Source organism: Erithacus rubecula (assembly GCF_903797595.1).
Source record: "Erithacus rubecula genome assembly, contig: SUPER_Z_unloc_1, whole genome shotgun sequence".
Taxonomy (NCBI): Eukaryota; Metazoa; Chordata; class Aves; order Passeriformes; family Muscicapidae; genus Erithacus; species Erithacus rubecula.
In genome coordinates, this window is record NW_027635590.1 from 712745 (window position 1) to 731908 (window position 19164).

A 19164-nucleotide genomic window follows, 5' to 3' on the forward strand; every position below is an offset into this window, starting at 1 on the left:
GAGTCTGGGAAAAAAAGTGTCAATTGTGATATATATTTTTGTCTTATTTTTTTAATACGTATTTTTAGGCAAGAATGCGTCAGTCTAGTTGTGCTTCGGCAAAGTAAACTTATAATTGCTCTATTATTGCTTCAAGCTAGTGTGTGTAACTTTAATGTCAACCTGATTCTTGTGCGTTTTCTTTTTACAGCAGCCAGTTTTAGATGTTGAGCTCATGCTAACTTCATTGAGTTAGTGTCTTTGTGATTATGATTGTCTATCAGTCATCAGCAATTTGAGATTAGTCGATATAGTAAGAAGTTCAGCTTGTTTGTTACATGGATAGGAAAAGGTAGTAAATTCATAGAATCATATGATGGTTCAGGTTACAAAAGACATCAGGAGATCATGTGCATCATATGATGTAGTTACATCCATTAGGACCTGTAGGAATGGCATGACTTGTGTGAGGGGAAGTTTAGGTTAGCTATTGGGGAAAGGTTCTTCACACAGAGGGTGGCTGGGCACTGTAACAGGCTCCTCAGGGAAGTGCTCACAGCACCAACGTGACAGAGTTCAAGAAGTGTTTGAACAATGCTGTCAGGCACATGACGTGATTGTTAGGGATGTCCTGTGCAGGGCAGGATTTGGACTTGACGATTCCATGGGTCTCTTCCAACTCAGGATATTCTATATAATCCAGCTGCTCAAAGCAATGTAAGCTGAGGTCAGACCAAGTGGCTCAGTGTGTTATCCATGTATCTGACTGTGCTATTGAGCTGCATGGTTCCTTGGGAATGTGTATTTAGACATCTGCAGTTTTTGTTTTTAAGATTAGATTTCTTGTTTTGGAGGTATGTGAATTCATTTTTAGCTTTCTTTTCAGCATATAACAGTTTGAGAATGGAAAGATGAGTTCTGTGAAAGATACCACCTGGAATTCAGATTTGAAAAAAATATCCCTTTTTCAAAGGGAAGGTGTTTAAGGGAGACCTGGATTTATCTGGAAAATAGAAGAATAGGTTGTGTGATTCTTAGTCAAACTTGATGTTTTGAATGTTATGTAGTCTTGCTGTTTACTTCCAGTTTGTGTGAGATTAATGGCATGGACTAGTTGCATGTGCAGAAGCTGTCAGTAGCCTAAGCAGAAGGATGTCACTTCATTCAGATACTTCAGAGGAATCCATCACCTGGAAATGTGCTTTTCTTCTTTTACATTACTACATGTTGATATGCTAAAAGTAGCTCTTTAAGAGTCTACTTAAATGATAGAAACATATGCTGAGACTTCTGAAGGACACTGAAATTTTGTCAAAAGACATTGTCATCTTGTATTCGTGGGAGGCCAGTAGTTAAAAAGGCCTAACTTTTAAGGTCTTCAGTTCATTGTTTGATAAACTCAGTACTTGTATGTTTGATAAACTCAAATAAACTGAATTTTCAAGGTGATTAGACTGATGTAAAATCTTAAATATTTGAGAAATATTGTTTTATTTAATTTCTGTACTCTTAATGTTAAAATAACGAGTGGTCTTTATGACAAGCTGGGACTGAGATAATGTAGAAATAGGACTTGGCATATCAATTATGATGTATTTGTCAGAATTAATGTCTTGGGAATATTTTGTACCTTCTGCTTGCTTCTAATCTCCAGATCTAATGCACATTTCTTCTCCTGCAGCAGTGTACTTATGATTATATATGATTACTTAAAATAAGTGTTTGGTGTGGGGCTTTTTGGTAGCATAATAACAGCTTGGCTGTCTTATGTGATAAAACTGGTGCTTCACTTTTGTTTGGCAGTAGGCCGTAGAAACATGGGTATCTTGGGATGCCTTCCCAGGAGCAGATGTGTGGTTGAGGTAGACTAGTTCTGCTTCTGAGTGGATAGTTAATGTATTCCAGGTAGGAACATGAAAGACATTCTGTATTATCCACCTATCCACATGGAGAGTTTCTTCTTAAGCATTGTGAGTGGTAGCTTAGCTTTGTATTTCCTAGTATGACTGTGTATCATCTTCAAATGCAGTAAAAATGAGAAGAAATAGTTGATGATGAAATCTGCAATTATGTTATTTACTTCCCTCTGAAGTGATACAGAACAGGCACGTAATTAATGTGGAATTACTTTATATAATGTGGAATTACTTTATGGTTTTAATTAGTTGCTATGATTAGTGAATTTAATTTCTTATATGAGGTTATAACGTTAATGTCTCTGTTTTTTCTTTATATGTGTCATTAGTTCTGCTAAATTTTTTTTCTATTTCCCTCTAGGAAGCAATTCAAGTTTTCTGCAAGTTTTCTGAGTATTTATGTTATCTGACTGAACTGACATCTTGGTAATATGCCTTTTTTTGCAAGCTTCTCTCTACCTTTCTAAATAGATATGAAGTGGTATGGCCTTTTGTAAATTTTACTTTTATTGGTTTTTAAATTTTTGCTAGGTCCTCTTGTTATAACAGGTTAACTGTTTTGAAAAGCAAGAGAGGCATTCTAAGTTCTTCTTTTTCCTAAGACTAGAGGACATGGGCCACAATTGTGCAAAACACAAGCATAAATAAAGTCTGACACTGTTAGTTTGCTTACAGATCTTAAAAGCTGCATTGTTTATTGGAGATTCAAGGTGTGCTGAGGCAACCATGTCTGCATCTCTGCATGAGCAGAGAAGAGATCCTTTTCCTGTTCTAGTAGCTGCAAGAAAGCAGCATGGGACAGGCCTTCTAGAGAAATCTCCTCCTACTGTAGGTTTTATCACCTTTTGTCTACTGCCCTGGAAAGACCTGTTACCATTCTGTTGCTTCTTCCAGTAGTTCTTATTTTCAGTCCTTTGAACATCTAATGAAAGGTACTTTCTGTCCTCCTTCAAAGGTGTATGAAATTTTCATAAGGTTGATTTGATAGGCTTGCACATGTAAGTCTAGAAGATACTCATTCTTTCAGTGCCAAAATGAGTATGATTTTTTTTCCTGGTAAGTTGGAAAAGTGTTGCTATCAACATTTTTTTCTTTTCCCCTGGCACAATGGGCTTTATTAGTATTTTGTATTATTTTTGCCTTTGTTGTATGATTCAGTCACTGTTCTATAATATACCCCATCTGAATTTTTTTTGTTTGCTGTTAGTTCTTCTAGTGGCAGTGTTTATCCCTACTGTCTTGAGGAAAAATTATAATTTTTTTCTACAAAATAAACAACTTCATTGCTTCAGATTTCACTGTTAAGTCTTTGGCTCTTCTGCCTTAGTAGTGCTTAGATTCTGCCTATGGTTGTCCTGAACACCTTCTTCTGAATTGCTGCCTAGACAAGCAACTAGAGTTGTATTGATACTGCCTTTTTCAGGATCTGTGTTGGCTAATTTCTCTTTTGTCTGTCATGAATTGTGTTTTTTAACATGCTCACTTTCTATTTAACTAGTGGCTTGATGGCATTGCTTGAGCTCTTCTTTAAGAGCTATGTTGAATAGGTCTTTGTGAGCACCACAGAAAGCTACATAACTGCACACTACTACATAACTCATGTAGTAGCTTTTAACTGATGACTTAATGCAGTTACTTTCAATGATGTGGTTTTCAGAAGGTTAAAAAAAATTCTACAATTTAGAAAACTAATTCAGTTTCTGAGTATAGGTTCTCACCTATTTTGTCTACTGGAAAAACTAAGCTGCTCTTTTATTCTTCTGTAATGGAAGGTCACTAGATTTAAAACTAAATCTCAAATACTGTGAAGTAAGTTTGGTTCCCCTCTGCTCCCCCATAGTTTACTTTTTAACTGTGAGAACTAGAAGTCTTCCTAGTACTTTCTGTGTAGGCCAATGCAGATTTGAATAAGTGGGTGTTGGATATGTTTCTCCATGTTTTTTAGGGGAACATATGGTACTTCTCTGCACTGGAATAGTTCAGATTGGTGTGGAAGTTTGCTGTTTGGTAGTTCTTTTCTCTTAGTACCACTTCACTGAACATAGGAAAAAGATGACAAAATTAAAGATCAGACAATATTATTGCAATAGTTCTGTGTGAATATGTTTCACCATTCAAATCCTGAAATGTTTCCAGACTGAGCTATACGAAAACCAGTGGAGAGTCAATTCACTTTAGAGGGAAAAAGTGCAATTTAGTGAATTCTGCAGTATGAGAACCAAATGTCATAGGTTGTAAGCAAGTATAGCCTACTCTGTTAATTGACTAAGAATACTAGTCAAGTTTTGTAACAAAACAATTTTCAAAATATTTTGAAAAATGTAATACAGCTATGTTCAAAATATAACAGTTTATTTGTAGAGGTATTGGCTTTGTGTGGTGTTTTCTCACTACTCAGTTTGGCTTGCTGCAAAAAAAAGTTAAATTGGCTTTGTCATTTTTGTTTTCTTTTTTTTTTTCCTTTTTAAGATGCTTATGCCATCCCATGCTCAAAAGAAAGGAAGCATTTCTAGTTCAAGTTTTAGCACAACTAACTGCTTCTCTGCCAATGAAATTATTTTAATCTATAATGTAGTCTTTAATTAACTTGCTTAAATAAAAGGGATTTCAGAAGGTTTACTTTCCAGCCCCATTATTGAGAGACAGATTCAAAATTATGCTTTAACATAGTGACACAAGACAAACACTTAAAAATGTGGTTAAACCTCAGAGATGACTTTTCAATTGTCCAAAAACTCTTAAATCTGAAATTACTTTAAGGATTTTCTCCCTCCATATTTTGTGAGTTTTCCATCATTATTGGACTGAATATGATGACTTAGATTACCAGGATAGTAGGGGTTTGCCTTAAATCTGAGTCTGTTGATTGGTAAAGGAACTTATTAGTAGCATATTGGAAGGGCTGTTTTCTGTGCTCTTACAGTACTGACTTGCAGAATAGTGTGGGGTTTACATTTTTTAGTTTTTGTGAAGTGACATGAAAGTTAGTGCCACCACTGTGTGCACGCATCCATGTACGTTGTACGAAAGTCTGAAGCTGGGTTAACACAAGTTACTCATTTATTCCCAAATGACTACAGCTGTGTTACCTTATGATATGTCTCTTCCACAGACACCAAAGATGCTAACAAGGAAGATTAAGCTTTGGGACATTAATGCCCATATAACGTGTCGTCTGTGCAATGGATACCTGATCGATGCTACTACTGTAACAGAATGCTTGCATACTTGTAAGTAAAAGTAAAATGAAGTTAAAGGGTTTGTTTTGTTTTGTTTTGTTTTGTTTTGTTTTGTTGGGGTTTTTTTTGGGTTTTTTTTTTAAGCTTGATATGCAGCATGTTGTAATGGTTTCCAGTTGAAATTGAAAGTATTGATGCATCAGCCAAAATAGCATGCACTTTACTGGACTGCTTTTGTTTAAAAGATGATTTACTTTTTTAACAAAGTAAATGAAGGGAACATTAAAGCTGTGCTGCATAAACTTGAAGCCATATACAATTAGTAGTAATGTAAATATTCAAGAATGCAGTTTGTCTTCATGCTAAAGGAATGTCAAATACCTAGTTCTCTCTTCTGTGACAGTTGATGTAGCCTATGTTCTCCACCTGGAGCCTTTCATATGTCTTTTTCCCATGTTTCTCTGCAGGAAGCAGAGTAGCATATCGATAAAGAAACAAGTGTGTTGTATTGTATCCTAAAATGCGCTTGTATTCCATAACTTTGGGATAAAGTGATTTTTAGTTGTTAAATTACTTTGTGAATTTCTACTTTCCTGTAAGTGAGGGATGACTTAGAACCCTGCCATGCATGTGTTTTAAAATCATTCTGCAACAATATTTATGTTTATTTTGAAAAAGCTAGTATGTTATTTCATTAGTTTAACGACTTATTCCTAAATTCTGAAAGGCAATTATTTGGTAACTGTGTTTTCATCATAAAACAAAAAGTGTCAGCAGACTTCACCTTATGTATCTGCCAAAGGGGAAAGGCAGTGTTTGTGATTTATCAGTGATTATGTTTTTTATTATATTCCATTTAGAAGTTCTGTTTATCAGCGTTGATGAATTTGTTGTACTTGTCACACTTCATATCGTTCTGGATGTAGTCATAGAATCTAGGATCACAGAATGGTTTGTTCTATGGTTCCAAGAACCACAGAATGGTTCTAGAATTTATATCCAATCCCCTGGCCATGGGCAGGGTGAGCATGTACTGGATCAGGTTGCTCAAAACTCCATATAACCTGGCCTTGAATGCTTTCAGGGTTGCGACATCCACAGCTTCTTTGGGCAGCCTGTGCCAGTTACCCTTAGAGTAAAGAATTTATTTCTAATATCTAATCTGAACCTATCCTCCTTCAGTTTGAAGCCATTCCCCCTTGTCCTGTCAGTACGTGCCCCCATACAAATGTATGTGCCTGTCACCATCTCTCTTGTAGTGCCCTTCAACTTTTAGAAGATTGCATTGTGGTCTTTCCAGAACCTTCTTGCTTCATATCTCAATTCCCATAGTGTTGTTTTCAGAGCTAGACTTCTGCCTAGTTTTGCCCAAATTTCTTTACTGCTGCTATTAAGAAAATTGTTGTCTTGGTTTCAAAGACAGATGTTTGCTAGAGAAGGCAAGAGTTTCTCTTGGATTGGAGAATGTAAGCCCCCTCTCTCCAAATTAGTATAATTTTGAAATTAAGAGACTTTTAGGTAAAAAGATATGGGAATAGGAATAACAGTTCTTTGCTAGTACAACTAGTATAACAAGGCAAACAAAAGAGCAACAGCTGCAGCATTAACTCCAACAGAACAGGAGCCCAGTTCAGCTCTGGGCCGTGGGCACTTTTCCCTGGGTGCAGTTCCCGTCACTGCCAGCAGGGGCACTGTGATGATCCCGCGCGGCTGCAGGGGGCGCTGTGGGGCGGGATGGGGAGAGCGGGGATGGCGGCTGGGCCGGATGGGAAGGGATGGGAGAGGCTTTGGGTCTAAAACCCCTGGGACAGCTGATCCCAGTGCCCAGACAGGAAGGGATGGGAGAGGCTTTGGGTCACCAACACAGGGGCAGCGGAAACAGGATGTCCTGGCCAGGCAGGGATGTAGGATCCAGCAACAGCTCTGGGCTGGGCTGTGGCGATGGTTGCAGCAACCCACTTCTGAAGTCAGGAGCAAGCAAGAGCTAGCAACTGCCCCCACTCTCCTTTTGCCTGCTTCTAATCTCATGGTGTCTGTCCCTCCAAGAGAAACCCAAGAACCTGAGGAGTTCCCCCTTGTCCATCTGAGGTACTCAGACATCAGTGCTTCTGAGCAGCGCAATGGGAAAATTTCCACGGGTAACAAGGAAAAGAAAACCTAACCCCCAACAAGTGTGTACAAAATGAGTATCATAACAAATTAACATGGCTGACAGAGACCTAGAGAGATATAATCTTTTATTTTCTTTAAAAATATAACAAAACCTCACGAATACCCCGTAGCTGATATCATCTACACCACCTCTTTTACTTGCTTACCGAGGAAATACCTAGATTAATCCACAGCAGTACAATGCTCACTGCAAGTCAGGAAATGCACCTTACTACCATTTCTTGCTGCTTTTTCTGGGGCAGAAAGATTTTCTTTGGCTTGTTTCTCCCTTATTTTGACAGTTTGTATTTTACTTCACCCTATGCCCTGTAGAATTAATTTTGTGAAAAGAGGCGCAGAATCCTGTCTTTTTATCAAAACTTCATACATTTTGGAATTGTTTGTATTGTGTAAGATAATGGTAATCATGTATGTTCCTGGATTAGCATCCTTGCAAAATCTATCATGAAATTACCCTGTCTGTCTCTTCTGAATTGTACCACCTTGAAATTTTCATTCTGTTCTACTCAGAACTGCACATTTTTCTTACCTTTTCAATTTTTCTTTAATTTCTTGATCTCCAGCCATTCAAAGGCTCTTCAGTAGCAAATTAAATTCTTGAATTCTTTAGTGGAGGTAATTTGGAGGACCAAGGCCAGTCCTGTGGAGGATCAGGACAAATTTTTGTAAAACTGAATTCAGAAGAAAAAGTGTTTTTATATTCATTCCTGCTTATTTCTTTTAACTTGGTCACAGGCAAGCCTCTGAGTCAGTTGCTAAAAACTTCCTTAACAGTAAGAGTCTTAAGTCTTTTTTTAGTCTGTGTATGTTCCTTGATTAAACTTCTATACTAGATGATACAGGCAGGTCTTGTTAAACTTTGTGTTTGTGATGCCAGTTTTGTTAGTGTTGACATGTGAAAGCTATCCTATGTTATGGAAGGGAAAACCTCATATTATGAAAGGTATCATCTTCTGGATTCATCAGGATGATAAAAGGTCAACTTGAACTAGATACAGAAATGAAAAAAAATCAAGAGAAGTGAAACTGTTAAAATAAAAAAGTGAACATTAACTTTGTCTGCTCCTGTTCTGATGGAACCTCTCTGATACATTTAAGAAATAAGAAAACAAAAAAAACCAGCTCAGTTCATGTCCACAGTCAGTGCCTGAATATCTGGGTAAACAGATCAGAGATACTAGAAAACCAAGGTAATGGAAAATTTTAGTAATACTGTTGTTTCAAACCGTAGAATGATTTCCATGTTGTCTGTCCATTACTCCAAAGACTTCCAATTTCAGTAGAGTTTATTAATCCCAACCTGACCCCAGGAAAAAAAACCCTAGACATCTGCAGCCCCTCATAAGCCATCTAGTGGCATTTATTTGGATGCTGTGCTCAGGCTGAAACCTGCCAGAACATTAGCCAACTTGTGACCAGTTCAGTTAAGGAGGAGTTAGTGTTTACCTAGTCCAAGCTGGAAGACATGATGTTTTAGATATCAGAGAATCACAGAATGCTTTGGTTTGGAAGGGACCTATAAAAGTCACCTAATGCATCATCCTGCAATGGGCAGGGGCATCTTCAGCTGCATCAAGTTGCTCAGAGCCCTTGGTGAGGCTGTGCTGGCTGCCTGGAATCATCTCGCTGTCCTTCATGTGCGTTAACACAGCTTCTAGGAAGATTTGCTCCATGATCTTCCCAGGCACAGAGTTAAGGAGACAGGTTGGTGATTTCCAGGTCTCTCCCTTTCTATCTCTTCCTAAAATTGGAAGCAGTATTTCCCTTCTAGTCACCGGGGATTTCACATGACTGTCAGGACTATCGCTGTGAGTGGCTTGGCAACTACACCAGCCAATTCAAGACCCTGAGACACTTCTCATCAAGTCCCAAAGACTTAGGTGTATTCAGGTTCCCAGGTGTTCATAAATCTGATCGTTTCATATAGTGGAATGGGCTTTGTGCCTCCTCTGTGGTTCATCTGTGTGAGAGCTGTGGGAAGAGAAATTTCTAGAGAAGACTGAGGCAGGAAAGTGGAGTACCTCAGCCACCTTCTTGTCCATTGTTACTGGTTTGCCAGTCATGTTTATCTGGGGAGGTACACATTCTTTGACCTTCTCTTTGACCTTCTTTTTATAACATACTTATAGAAGCCTTTGTAATACTTCATATCCCTTCCCAAGTTCAGCTTCAGCTGTGATGTGGCCTTTCTGAGCCCTCCCTACACATGGCAGCAACATCCGTATTGTCTTCCCAGAATACCTGTCCCTGTTTCCTCTGTCAGATTCTCTTTTTTTGACTTGGTAGGAATGGAGTTTGGCTTCACTTTTGCAAATGGATCTACTGTTCTGGCACTCTACTGGAACAAACTGCTGTGTGAGATGTGTCCTTAATGTGCAAAGCTATGAGGCTTTGTCTAATATTTGCCACCAGCACCACTGTCATCCTGAGTGTGTAAATGCAAAGCACAGTGCAAAGTTATACTGCTTTGTTTACTGATACTTTATTTTTTTAATTAACAGATGTTTATGTAATTGTACTGTCTTCTTGTCTCAGAGGTAGATGGCACTATAGTTACAGAAATCCTTTCATTTTGTGTGATAAGTGCATTGATACCAATACTACATGAACTAGTGCACTTCAAGAAAATCTCTATTCTTTTCTCCATATCCTTTTCAGTTGTAACTTTAAGTGAGTGAGGATATTTTTCAGTAGTGTGATTTACGAGTATGGTTTTGGGGCAGAACAGAGGAGACTAATGTATAAGTAGTTTACTTTGAAAGAGATGGGTGGTTGTATGTAAGCATATAGAAACGTGCAGCTTAATAGTGAATGACTACTTTAGCAACTCTTAGCAGGACATTTTACTATTACTGAGGGTCTGTGACAATGTAATTTTTTTTTTTTTTCTGTGAAAGTTTAGCTGTAGTGTACTCTGTGAAAATTAGAATTAAAATAATACCCAGATATCCACTTTCCTGCTTTGGAATTTTTTTTTTTGTGTTGGCTTTACTGTCACCACACACATTTGTTCTGTATATGACCATGGTTAAATCAAATATGTTTTGTTTGGTTTTTTTATTGGCAAGTAGTTCCTGTGATGTCTCCATGCAATGTTTACCTGCTAGAATCTGTTGTTCTAGTAAATTTCAAAGTGGGATTTTGTGTTGCATGCTGTGCTAAGAAAGTTTTCAATAGGTGTGGAAGCTTTAATTCTAGTGCATCCCTTCCCTGTATTAAGAAAATGAATGAGAGGTGCTGGAAATTGTATTCTGCAAGACTAGACATCATGCACATATGATGTAAAAAAAATGAACTTTAGGAAAATTTCAGTAATGTGCATTCTGTGACTATATAAAACAAGACTTTTATTATGCTACTTCTATTCATTTTTAATTGTGAATGTCTTTGTTATTAGTCTGTAGAAGCTGCCTAGTGAAATATTTGGAGGAAAACAACACCTGTCCAACGTGTAGGATTGTTATACATCAGAGCCACCCATTACAGTATATTGGGTAAGTATAATAATAGAAGTGCAAGTAGCTTCACTCTAGACTGGTTCATCCCCTTTGATATAGTATAGCTTCTTCCAAAATTTTGATTCTTGCTTGTCAGCATGTTAAACATGTGAAAAGAGTTTTGAAGGAGATTGAGGAGGAGATACAGGATGAATGTTCTGCTATGAATTTACAAGGTCTTAGCACGACAGTTTGTTCCAGACTTAAAAACAACTGAACTATACCCTTAAATGTTTAATTTCTGTGTGATTTTTAATGGGATTTAGTCATTCCTCATTTTGTATGTTTGAGTTGCAAAAACTATATTTATGAAACATTTGTAGGAATTGCACTTTTACAAAATTATCACAAATTAGTCTCAGTTGAGGAGTGCTTTTCAGTGTCTGACAGTAATGAGAGAAATAATTTTCAGCTTTATTGTTAAGTTAATCTTTCAAAGGTCAGCTTAAGTCATAGGAACAGATAAGAATGTCATAGAATCATCATAAAATATTTTGGGTTGGAAAGGACCTTTGAAATCATCTAGTTCCAGCTGCCCTGCTGTGGGCAGGGACACCTTTTACTCGGACCAGGTTTCTCAAAGTTCCATGTAGCCTGGACTGAACTTTTCTGGGGGTGGGAGTATGCACAACTTCTCTAGGGAACCTCTTCCAGCTTTTCCACTCTCACTGAAGAATTTCTACCTATTATCTAACCTACACCTGCCATATTTTAGTTTAAAACCATTCCCCCTTGTCCTATGACTACATGCCCATGTAAAAAGTCTGTGTCCAACTTTCTTGTGTGTTTCCTGCATGTACTTGAAGGCTGTTCTGAGGATTCCCTGCCATCTTCCTCTCTGAGCTTTACAGCCCCAACTCTCTCAGCTTGTCTTCACAGTAGAGGAGGTCTTTCCATCTTGTCATTTTCATGGCTCTCCTCTGGACTCACTCCAACTGGTCTATATCCTTCTTTTTTGGGGGCCCCTGAGCTGAAAGCAGCAGTCCAGGTGGGGGTCTTTTGCAGGCAGAGTAGAAGAACAGAATCACCTGCTTCGATCTGCTGCTAAGTTTCTTTTGATGCAGCCCTGGATGCAGTTGTCTTTCGGGATTGCAAGTGCAAATTGCCAGGTCATGTTGATTTTCCCATGTGGTAATACCCCAAGTCCTTCTCCTCAGAGCTGCTCTCAATCACTTCTCTGTGCAGCCTGTATTTGTTCTTGGGATTATTCCAACCCAGATGCAGGACCTTGTACTTGGCCTTGGCCTTGTTGAACTTCATGCTTCACATGGACCACCTCCTAAATATTCCTTCTTTCCAGCATGTCAACTGCCTCACACAGCTTGGTGCCACTGCCAAATTTGCTGAGAGTGCCCTCTATCCCTGTCACTGTTTCATCCCTGACAGAGTCACTGTCACTGACAAAGATGTTAAACCTCGAAGGTTCCAGTACTGACCCCTGAGGGACAGCACTTGAGACTGGTCTCCTCATGGATAGTGAACTGTTGATCACAGCTCTTTTGAGTGCAGCCCTCCAGCCAATTCCTTATCCACCAAGTGCTGCATTGCCTCCACAGTTAGGGACAAGCATGTTGTGCAGAACAACATCCAATGCTTTGCTCAAGTCCAGGTAGATGCCATAAGTCACCCTTTCCTCATCCACTGTCCCTTGTAACCTCATCATACAAAACCACCAAATTTGTAATACACGGTTTGCTCTTAGTGAAAGCCATGTTGGGTGTTGCAAATCACCTCATTTTGTATCTGCATTTGCATAGACAAATTGCATTTTCACTAAGTATTTTTGTCGGGTTTTTTCCTCCTTTTCTTATTAGAAAAGACATTCTTTTTCTTGAGTGCTTTATTTCCATTTTACTGCGGTGTAGTAACTCCTGCTGATGAAAATGCATTGTGATGCTGTGTCTGCATTAGCTGTTGCATATCAAGTAGTGTTGTGTCTTCCATTATAAAGAACTTGTATTTGGTCATTTTTCAATGTGCCTTTCTCACTTCTGTAACAATTTCTGAAGCAAAGGTTATAGAAAATGAGTCTGATTGTACTTTTACTTTTTATTGACAGAAAACTGTCAATATTCTATACACACTTTTATTGCTCAAGCTCATCCTCATTCAGGAGCCTGAAACTAAGTATGGTGTCTCCATATTTATATAATACAGTGATAACATGTAACATAGTATGTGTGTAATTAAAGGGATGGGTACATGCAAATAGACAAGAATGAATAAATGACATGTAAGACATGTTTGCCTTGGTTCAGAAACCTGTTTTTTGTGCAAAAAGAGACCAGGAGACATGGTATTGAGAAGAGCAAGAAGACAATTTGTTACTTGTTTTTTGTTGTTAAACACACTGCAATTTAAATAAGCTGCTTGAACTAGTTGTAACATACTGCCCTGTCAAAACAGACTTTTTCCATCCTGCTTTTGGACCTTTTTTAAAAAATAATTGACAGTCTGGAGTTTTACAAGGTATTTAAAATAGAGATCTAAACTCCTATTTCCTTCTGTGTCTGGAAAATAGGTAAACCAACTGTGTCTCCTTATTTACATTTCTAAATACTCTTAAACAGAATCATAGAATCTTAAAATTCTTTGGGAACTTTAAGATCATCTGTATCATCTAGTTCCAACCCCCAAATTGTCACCTCTGATGTAATGGTGATGTCTTATATATTTTTGTTGAAATATTTTTGGCAATGTGTTTGCGTCCACATGTGACACTTCATAATCTCAGCCTGTACAAATGGAATTTCTTCTGGTCAAAATGACATGAATTTAGGATTAGTGATATTCTGAATCTTGTTTTAGTTTATAAATGTCTTGATTTGTCACCATTTCTATACTTGCTTACTGATTTTCACTGCTGTGAAGTGCTCATGTCAGGTGATGAGAAGCCTGAGACTGCTCTTGTAAGCCTTTTCTGTTCAGGTCACATTCAGGACTTGATGCTGCAGACTCTTTTGGGGCAATGACATTACAGCAGCCAATGCAGACATTTAGAATGTTTTTTGTACTATTTCTTAGTTGAAACTTAATGTAATATTTAATTTCTTTGAGACCATAAATAATTTTTAGACTGTAACAGGATATTCATAGGTGAGTTTGGGATTAAAGTTTAGAATCTTAACTGGCGCTACAGTTCTACTTGTAGTGGAATTGTTGCCTTTTTAAAATTTAATTTAAATTTAGATTTTTAGTGACATACTTGTCTTGATGCAGAAGGACATGTTCAGTGGGGTGATTTCTTCCACACCCTAGTCTTTCTCAAACTTCTATTTGTTTTCTTAGCCTGTACTTTTTCATAATTTGTTTTGTGTTGCTGTTCATTCTGGTTTGATAGAAATATTGATTAAGAAGTAAAATTCTTCTTAGGTGAATTTAGAGATTTTTGCATAGGTTAGTACTGAAACTTCTTAAAGAGAAATGTTTCCAATCCAGGTGGTGAATTTAAGCTTTGGATTTTGTTTTTGTTTTTTTTCCCCTTGCTAGTCATGACAGAACAATGCAAGATATTGTTTACAAACTTGTGCCAGGCCTGCAAGAAGGTAAGTTGTGGTGTGACCTTTTTAAAGGTCAGTTTGCACATACTTCTTTGTCATTAAGAGTTTCAAGTGATGAAAAAGGGGAGGGGGGGCAACTAAGAAAAAATACAGTGGAAAACCAGACTCTTTCACTTGTGTAGTTTTTGGCAATTAATTTAATTTCATACCTGTACTAGCAGCAACTGAGTGTGGGGGTGGTGGATGGCAACAATGGATGTTTCTTCCCAGAGCAGTATTATGTAAAGCAGAATAGTTGTTCAGCTTTTGAATGTTGCCATACCATAACTCTTAATTTGTTTTTGTTAAACTATGTGCCTGTTGTGCAAGCTTTCTAGAATCCTCAGAGGTAAAATACAATGCAGAACTGCTTTTAGTTTCTGCTATTTTCAGAGTTCTTTCTTATCAGGGGACTTTCAGTTTCTGTTTTCATAATCTTCTTTGACACCAGATCTGTTAAACTAGAGAAATACTTTATAAAAATTGCTCAGTATTTTTTGTCGTAATGTATCTTAAAGCTTTTGCTTTCATTTAGAGTATTTTAATCTATTTAAGCTGCTTTTAAACCAGAGTATTTTTAAATATCAGTGCAATTAAATAAATACTTCAAACATTATTTCTAGAATAATGAAAATTAGAACTATAAATAAAAATTCAAAAATCAATGTTTTGACTGAAATACGGTCATTAAAAATGGGGGCTATTCAAAATTAGCTACAGTATTTTAAATTACATCTAACTCTAGCAGTAATGCTATAGTGGTAATTATACAGATAACTTTGTGCTGTTGTGATTCTGAAAAATGAGACATGACTTATCATGAGATAGCAGAGAAAGAAGACTGTAAACAATGATACCACCACCACTTGTTGGCAATCCTTAAGTGGGAAGGGATCTGGAATAACTTCATAAATATTGCATTAGAACTTTATTACAGGGATTAATATTTGCAATTTTAAACAGCGGAAATGAAAAAGCAAAGGGAGTTTTATCACAAGCTGGGCATGGAAGTTCCAGGAGACATCAAAGGGGAGACATGTTCTACAAAACAGCACCTAGATTCTCATCGAAATGGTAAATAGTCTTTATTTATTCTGTCTTTGGTGGGTGACAGGTAGTAAATTGATAAACAGGTCTGTCAGAAGCATGTCCCCAGTGGGTATATTACAGTCATAATTGTTTCCTAAAAGTGAGGAATAGAGTCAGCGTAGGATTGTTGCCTTGTCCCTTATTTGTGCACAGATTTTTTTTTTTTTAGGTGCTAATAGCATGTTGCTTGTGGCAAACTCGGTTTCCATAGTAGTGGCTACATGGGGACTGTTAAACTACCTACCTTCTGGGCTGCTAGCAGCTGAGCTCCATAGGTGTTCTCCTCTTTCATGTCACCGGCTGTTGGCTGCAAGTGTTGCTTGAGCTGATAAGCACAATTTGGGGGATGGCAAAGCTTATTCTATCCTGTGTCCTGAAATGTGCTGTTTTAATTGTATTAGCATTATAGGCTGCTGCTGAGTGTGTCTGGGGTTTTTATATAAAAATAATATATATGTATCCTGTATATCTGGATTTTTTATCTAAGGTGAAACTAAAGCAGATGAAAATATAAATAAAGAAACTTCGGAAGAAAAGCAGGAAGAAGATAATGACTACCACCGAAGTGATGAACAGGTGGGCTCATAGGACATGCTCTAGTTTTATCTTGTGTTTTAGCTATTGTGCTTTGGTAAGGTAACTGATAATCTAACCGAGAAGAAAATAAGCTTTTTTCAAGCTAGTTTTTCTGTTCTCTGATACAAACATGATGCAATTTGGGCAATGATTTTTTTGTAAGAATGAGGTTTTACCTTTGGATTTTGGCAGGAATGGAGAATACATTCTTCATGCAAATGTCTTTATAGTTCTGACTGCTTATGAATCTTCAAAGTTTGCTGTCAAAACAAATTCATGTGATTTTTCCACCTTCTATAGGAGTGTACCCCTGTGTTACCATGATACATTGAGCTGAGTGCGTATTGCTAATTAAGAAATAAACCTTTGGCACTGTTAATACATGTGAAGGTAGCTCGGGGTGCAGTTGCAATGAGAGCTGCATCCTCTGGATGGGAGCCTGAGGCAAGAGGCCATGAACTGCCAGCCCTTGGCACAGGAAAGGGCACAGGGACCTCTGGCACCAGCCTGGGCTGAGACACAGCAGGAGCTGAGACCCCCCAGACTTTGGTGCTGTGAGGGTATGAAAGCCCAGGGTTCCTTTGTTCAGGGTCCCTTCCCAGAGACATCAGCTGGAGCTGGTGTTATTTAGTTATTGCACCATGATTAAGCTGTTTGAAGGAACTGGATGTCTGAGAATCTGCCATGGAAACCTGGGGTGGAGCTGCTGAGGAATCCTGGTCTGAATGTGAGTGTGAGGGGTGTGGCTGTGAGAGGGCTTCAGTCCCAGCTCAGGTGGTGCATATGTGACTGCCAGAGTGGCTCCTGGGTGGTCAGACAGGGAAGTTTCCTTAACAGCACTCTTACTAACTACATATTTTGTTTTCAGCCTTTAATACTAAGACAGTATTAGCCCTATATAATAAAATTATCATAAAATATGGGAAACCCACTGTTAAGTTTTAAACACAAAGCTTTTCATTATCCTTCTGGGATAAACAAGCCATGCCTTTTATGTTTTCCAGTTATGTGTTTCCAGAGTAACTTAAGCTTGGGTTAATTTTCTTTTCAGTTGCAATGTGAGGGAACTTTCAAAGGGATTGTACTTGTTACTAGATCCTCCTAGTGCAATACAAGGATATCATCACAAAGAGGTTTGACTGTAACAAATAGCTGGATGGGAAAATCAGTGAGAATTTGAAAAATTTGTCATATAATTTGTATTCATTCTTTTTAAACATGTTAAAATTAAACTAGATTAGCAGTTGCTTTAACAGTAAGAAATTATGTTAGAAGCCATCATTAAGTACCGGCAATGATTTTCTTACTGTTGTCTTGCTCTAACTTTTTAGCATATGATGCTCTTAAGCTATTGACAGCCTAAGAATTTGGACTAAGAAGCAGCCTTGTTCTGACATAAAAAAATTACACTTGAACATTTTTGTCTTATTACTTACCACTTAGCTTATGAGATCTTAGAAAATGTGGGTTTTTTTAATAGGCATTTCAGTTTAAAGAATACTAGTACTGTACTTTACTTAATTGGATTAATAAAAACTGCATGTCAAATACTAAGAGGGACCACAGAAAATTGTTGCAGCCAACTCTTGATTGTTTGCCTTTCCCTGAAGGTAAGCATCTGCTTGGAGTGCAATAGCAGCAAACTGCGTGGATTGAAACGAAAATGGATTCGTTGCTCTGCACAAGCAACAGTCTTGCATCTAAAGAAGTTCATTGCCAAAAAACTCAACCTTTCTTCTTTTAATGAGGTAATATTTTAATTTTTGAAACTAAGTTTGCAGATATAAAATTGAAAATGAATGGGTTTGTTTCTTTGCAGAAGGATGTCTTGTATTCTGATTTTTTTTCTTCAGAAAACAGAAGCATACACTGCTTCTTAAATTATATGTTAAATGGCCATTTTCTTGTCCTTTCTTGGTTCTGTACAGTACTTTCCACTTAGTTTGCAGTGCAACTTTTCATATGAATTTATAAATAGTTGAGCTAAAAGCCTTGGTTATGTGCTTCCATAGACTCTGGCAAGATGATTTGTTTGATAGATTGTAGTTGAGTTTATCCCCAGCATTTCGGAAGTTTGCACTCTACAGGGACCAGGCAGAAACCAGAATTTGAACAACACTGAAGCCCAGTTGAAGAGAAAGCACGACAAATACTTAGTTCTTTTTTGTGCTCTTAGTGGAGCTCAATCTGAAGTTTCTACCTACCACAACAATAATGTTATCAGATGCCTACTTTTCCTTGTCTTTATAAGGAATCATGGGAAGAACTTAAGTTAAAAGGTACAGAAGGAAAGGCAGTACTTTGCACTTCTCCTAGGGCAGATTCAAAAATTAACAGTGGCAAACTATGAACACAGCCCCTGTTTATCACTTGGCTGGATCTTGGTCACAGTTTCTGGACATCTCAGTTGACTCTCAGCTTGACATCTCTCAATTCCATATTATGACACAGATTCACTGAATTTCATTAAGATATTTCATCCAAATCAAATAATTTCCTTTCCAGTCCACTGTGTCAACACCTCAGCACTCAAACTTGTCAACAGATAGTTTGCATCTCTATCACATTTTTTTCATAACTTCTGTACACTTCAAATTAACACTCTCTCTGTCTTACGGTTCAAGTATATCCCCAAACTCTGCCAGTCTTCCTGAAACAAAACCATGTATCCTATCTTGTCTTCAGCTGGCTCAGAGGTGGTTGACTTCTGGTTTTAGCTCAGCAGCTTCATAACTACAAGGATTGTTCAAAAGAGGTGTTTTTAAATATATTCTTTTGGTATATGCATATGTAAGCACTCCAATGCACTGTACCAATCTGTGACTTTAAAATCTACTTGGTTTCAACTGAAAGAAAAGCTTCTCAGGAGTTTCAGTTCACTGTTTATTCCTTTGATAGCCCTTTCTGCCTTCTTAAAAAGTAAAATAAATGGTCATATAATTGTTGTACCAGAAAGAGAATTTGAGCTTGTGGTCATTTGGTTGCTTGACAGAGACTATTCTGGGTTTGAGTTATTGTCATGTAAGTGGGCTGCATGCACATTCACGCCTTTCTGGGCTGGGGGGTAAAGAATTGTACTATGAGCCATTTGGTGGTACTATTTTCATACTTGCTCCCTGGTTTTAGTTCATGTTCAGATATTGTAGTTCAGCTGATTACAATTCCTACAATCATCATGTTTCTGTATTGAGATCACCACTGTTTCTGGTATCAACAA

The 19164-nt window shown here is 37.7% G+C and overlaps 1 protein-coding gene across 7 annotated transcripts in view; it reads left to right on the forward strand.

The window, feature by feature from the left end:
* PCGF3 (polycomb group ring finger 3) overlaps nt 1-19164 on the forward strand; it is a gene marked incomplete at its 5' end in the record, with an annotated part of 59783 nt that overhangs the window by 36431 nt on the left and 4188 nt on the right. For 4 of the 7 annotated variants that reach the window (XM_079330869.1, XM_079330871.1, XM_079330873.1 and 1 more), the window contains 6 exons: nt 5008-5125; nt 10644-10740; nt 14233-14288; nt 15246-15356; nt 15859-15947; nt 17558-17695. In XM_079330869.1, coding sequence (XP_079186995.1) covers nt 5017-5125; nt 10644-10740; nt 14233-14288; nt 15246-15356; nt 15859-15947; nt 17558-17695 — 600 coding nt within the window. Of the gene's footprint in view, nt 1-2256; nt 2322-4992; nt 5126-10643; nt 10741-14232; nt 14289-15245; nt 15357-15858; nt 15948-17557; nt 17696-19164 lie in introns of those variants that run through there. The other 3 variants (XM_079330870.1, XM_079330868.1, XM_079330867.1) reach the window with 2 other exon arrangements.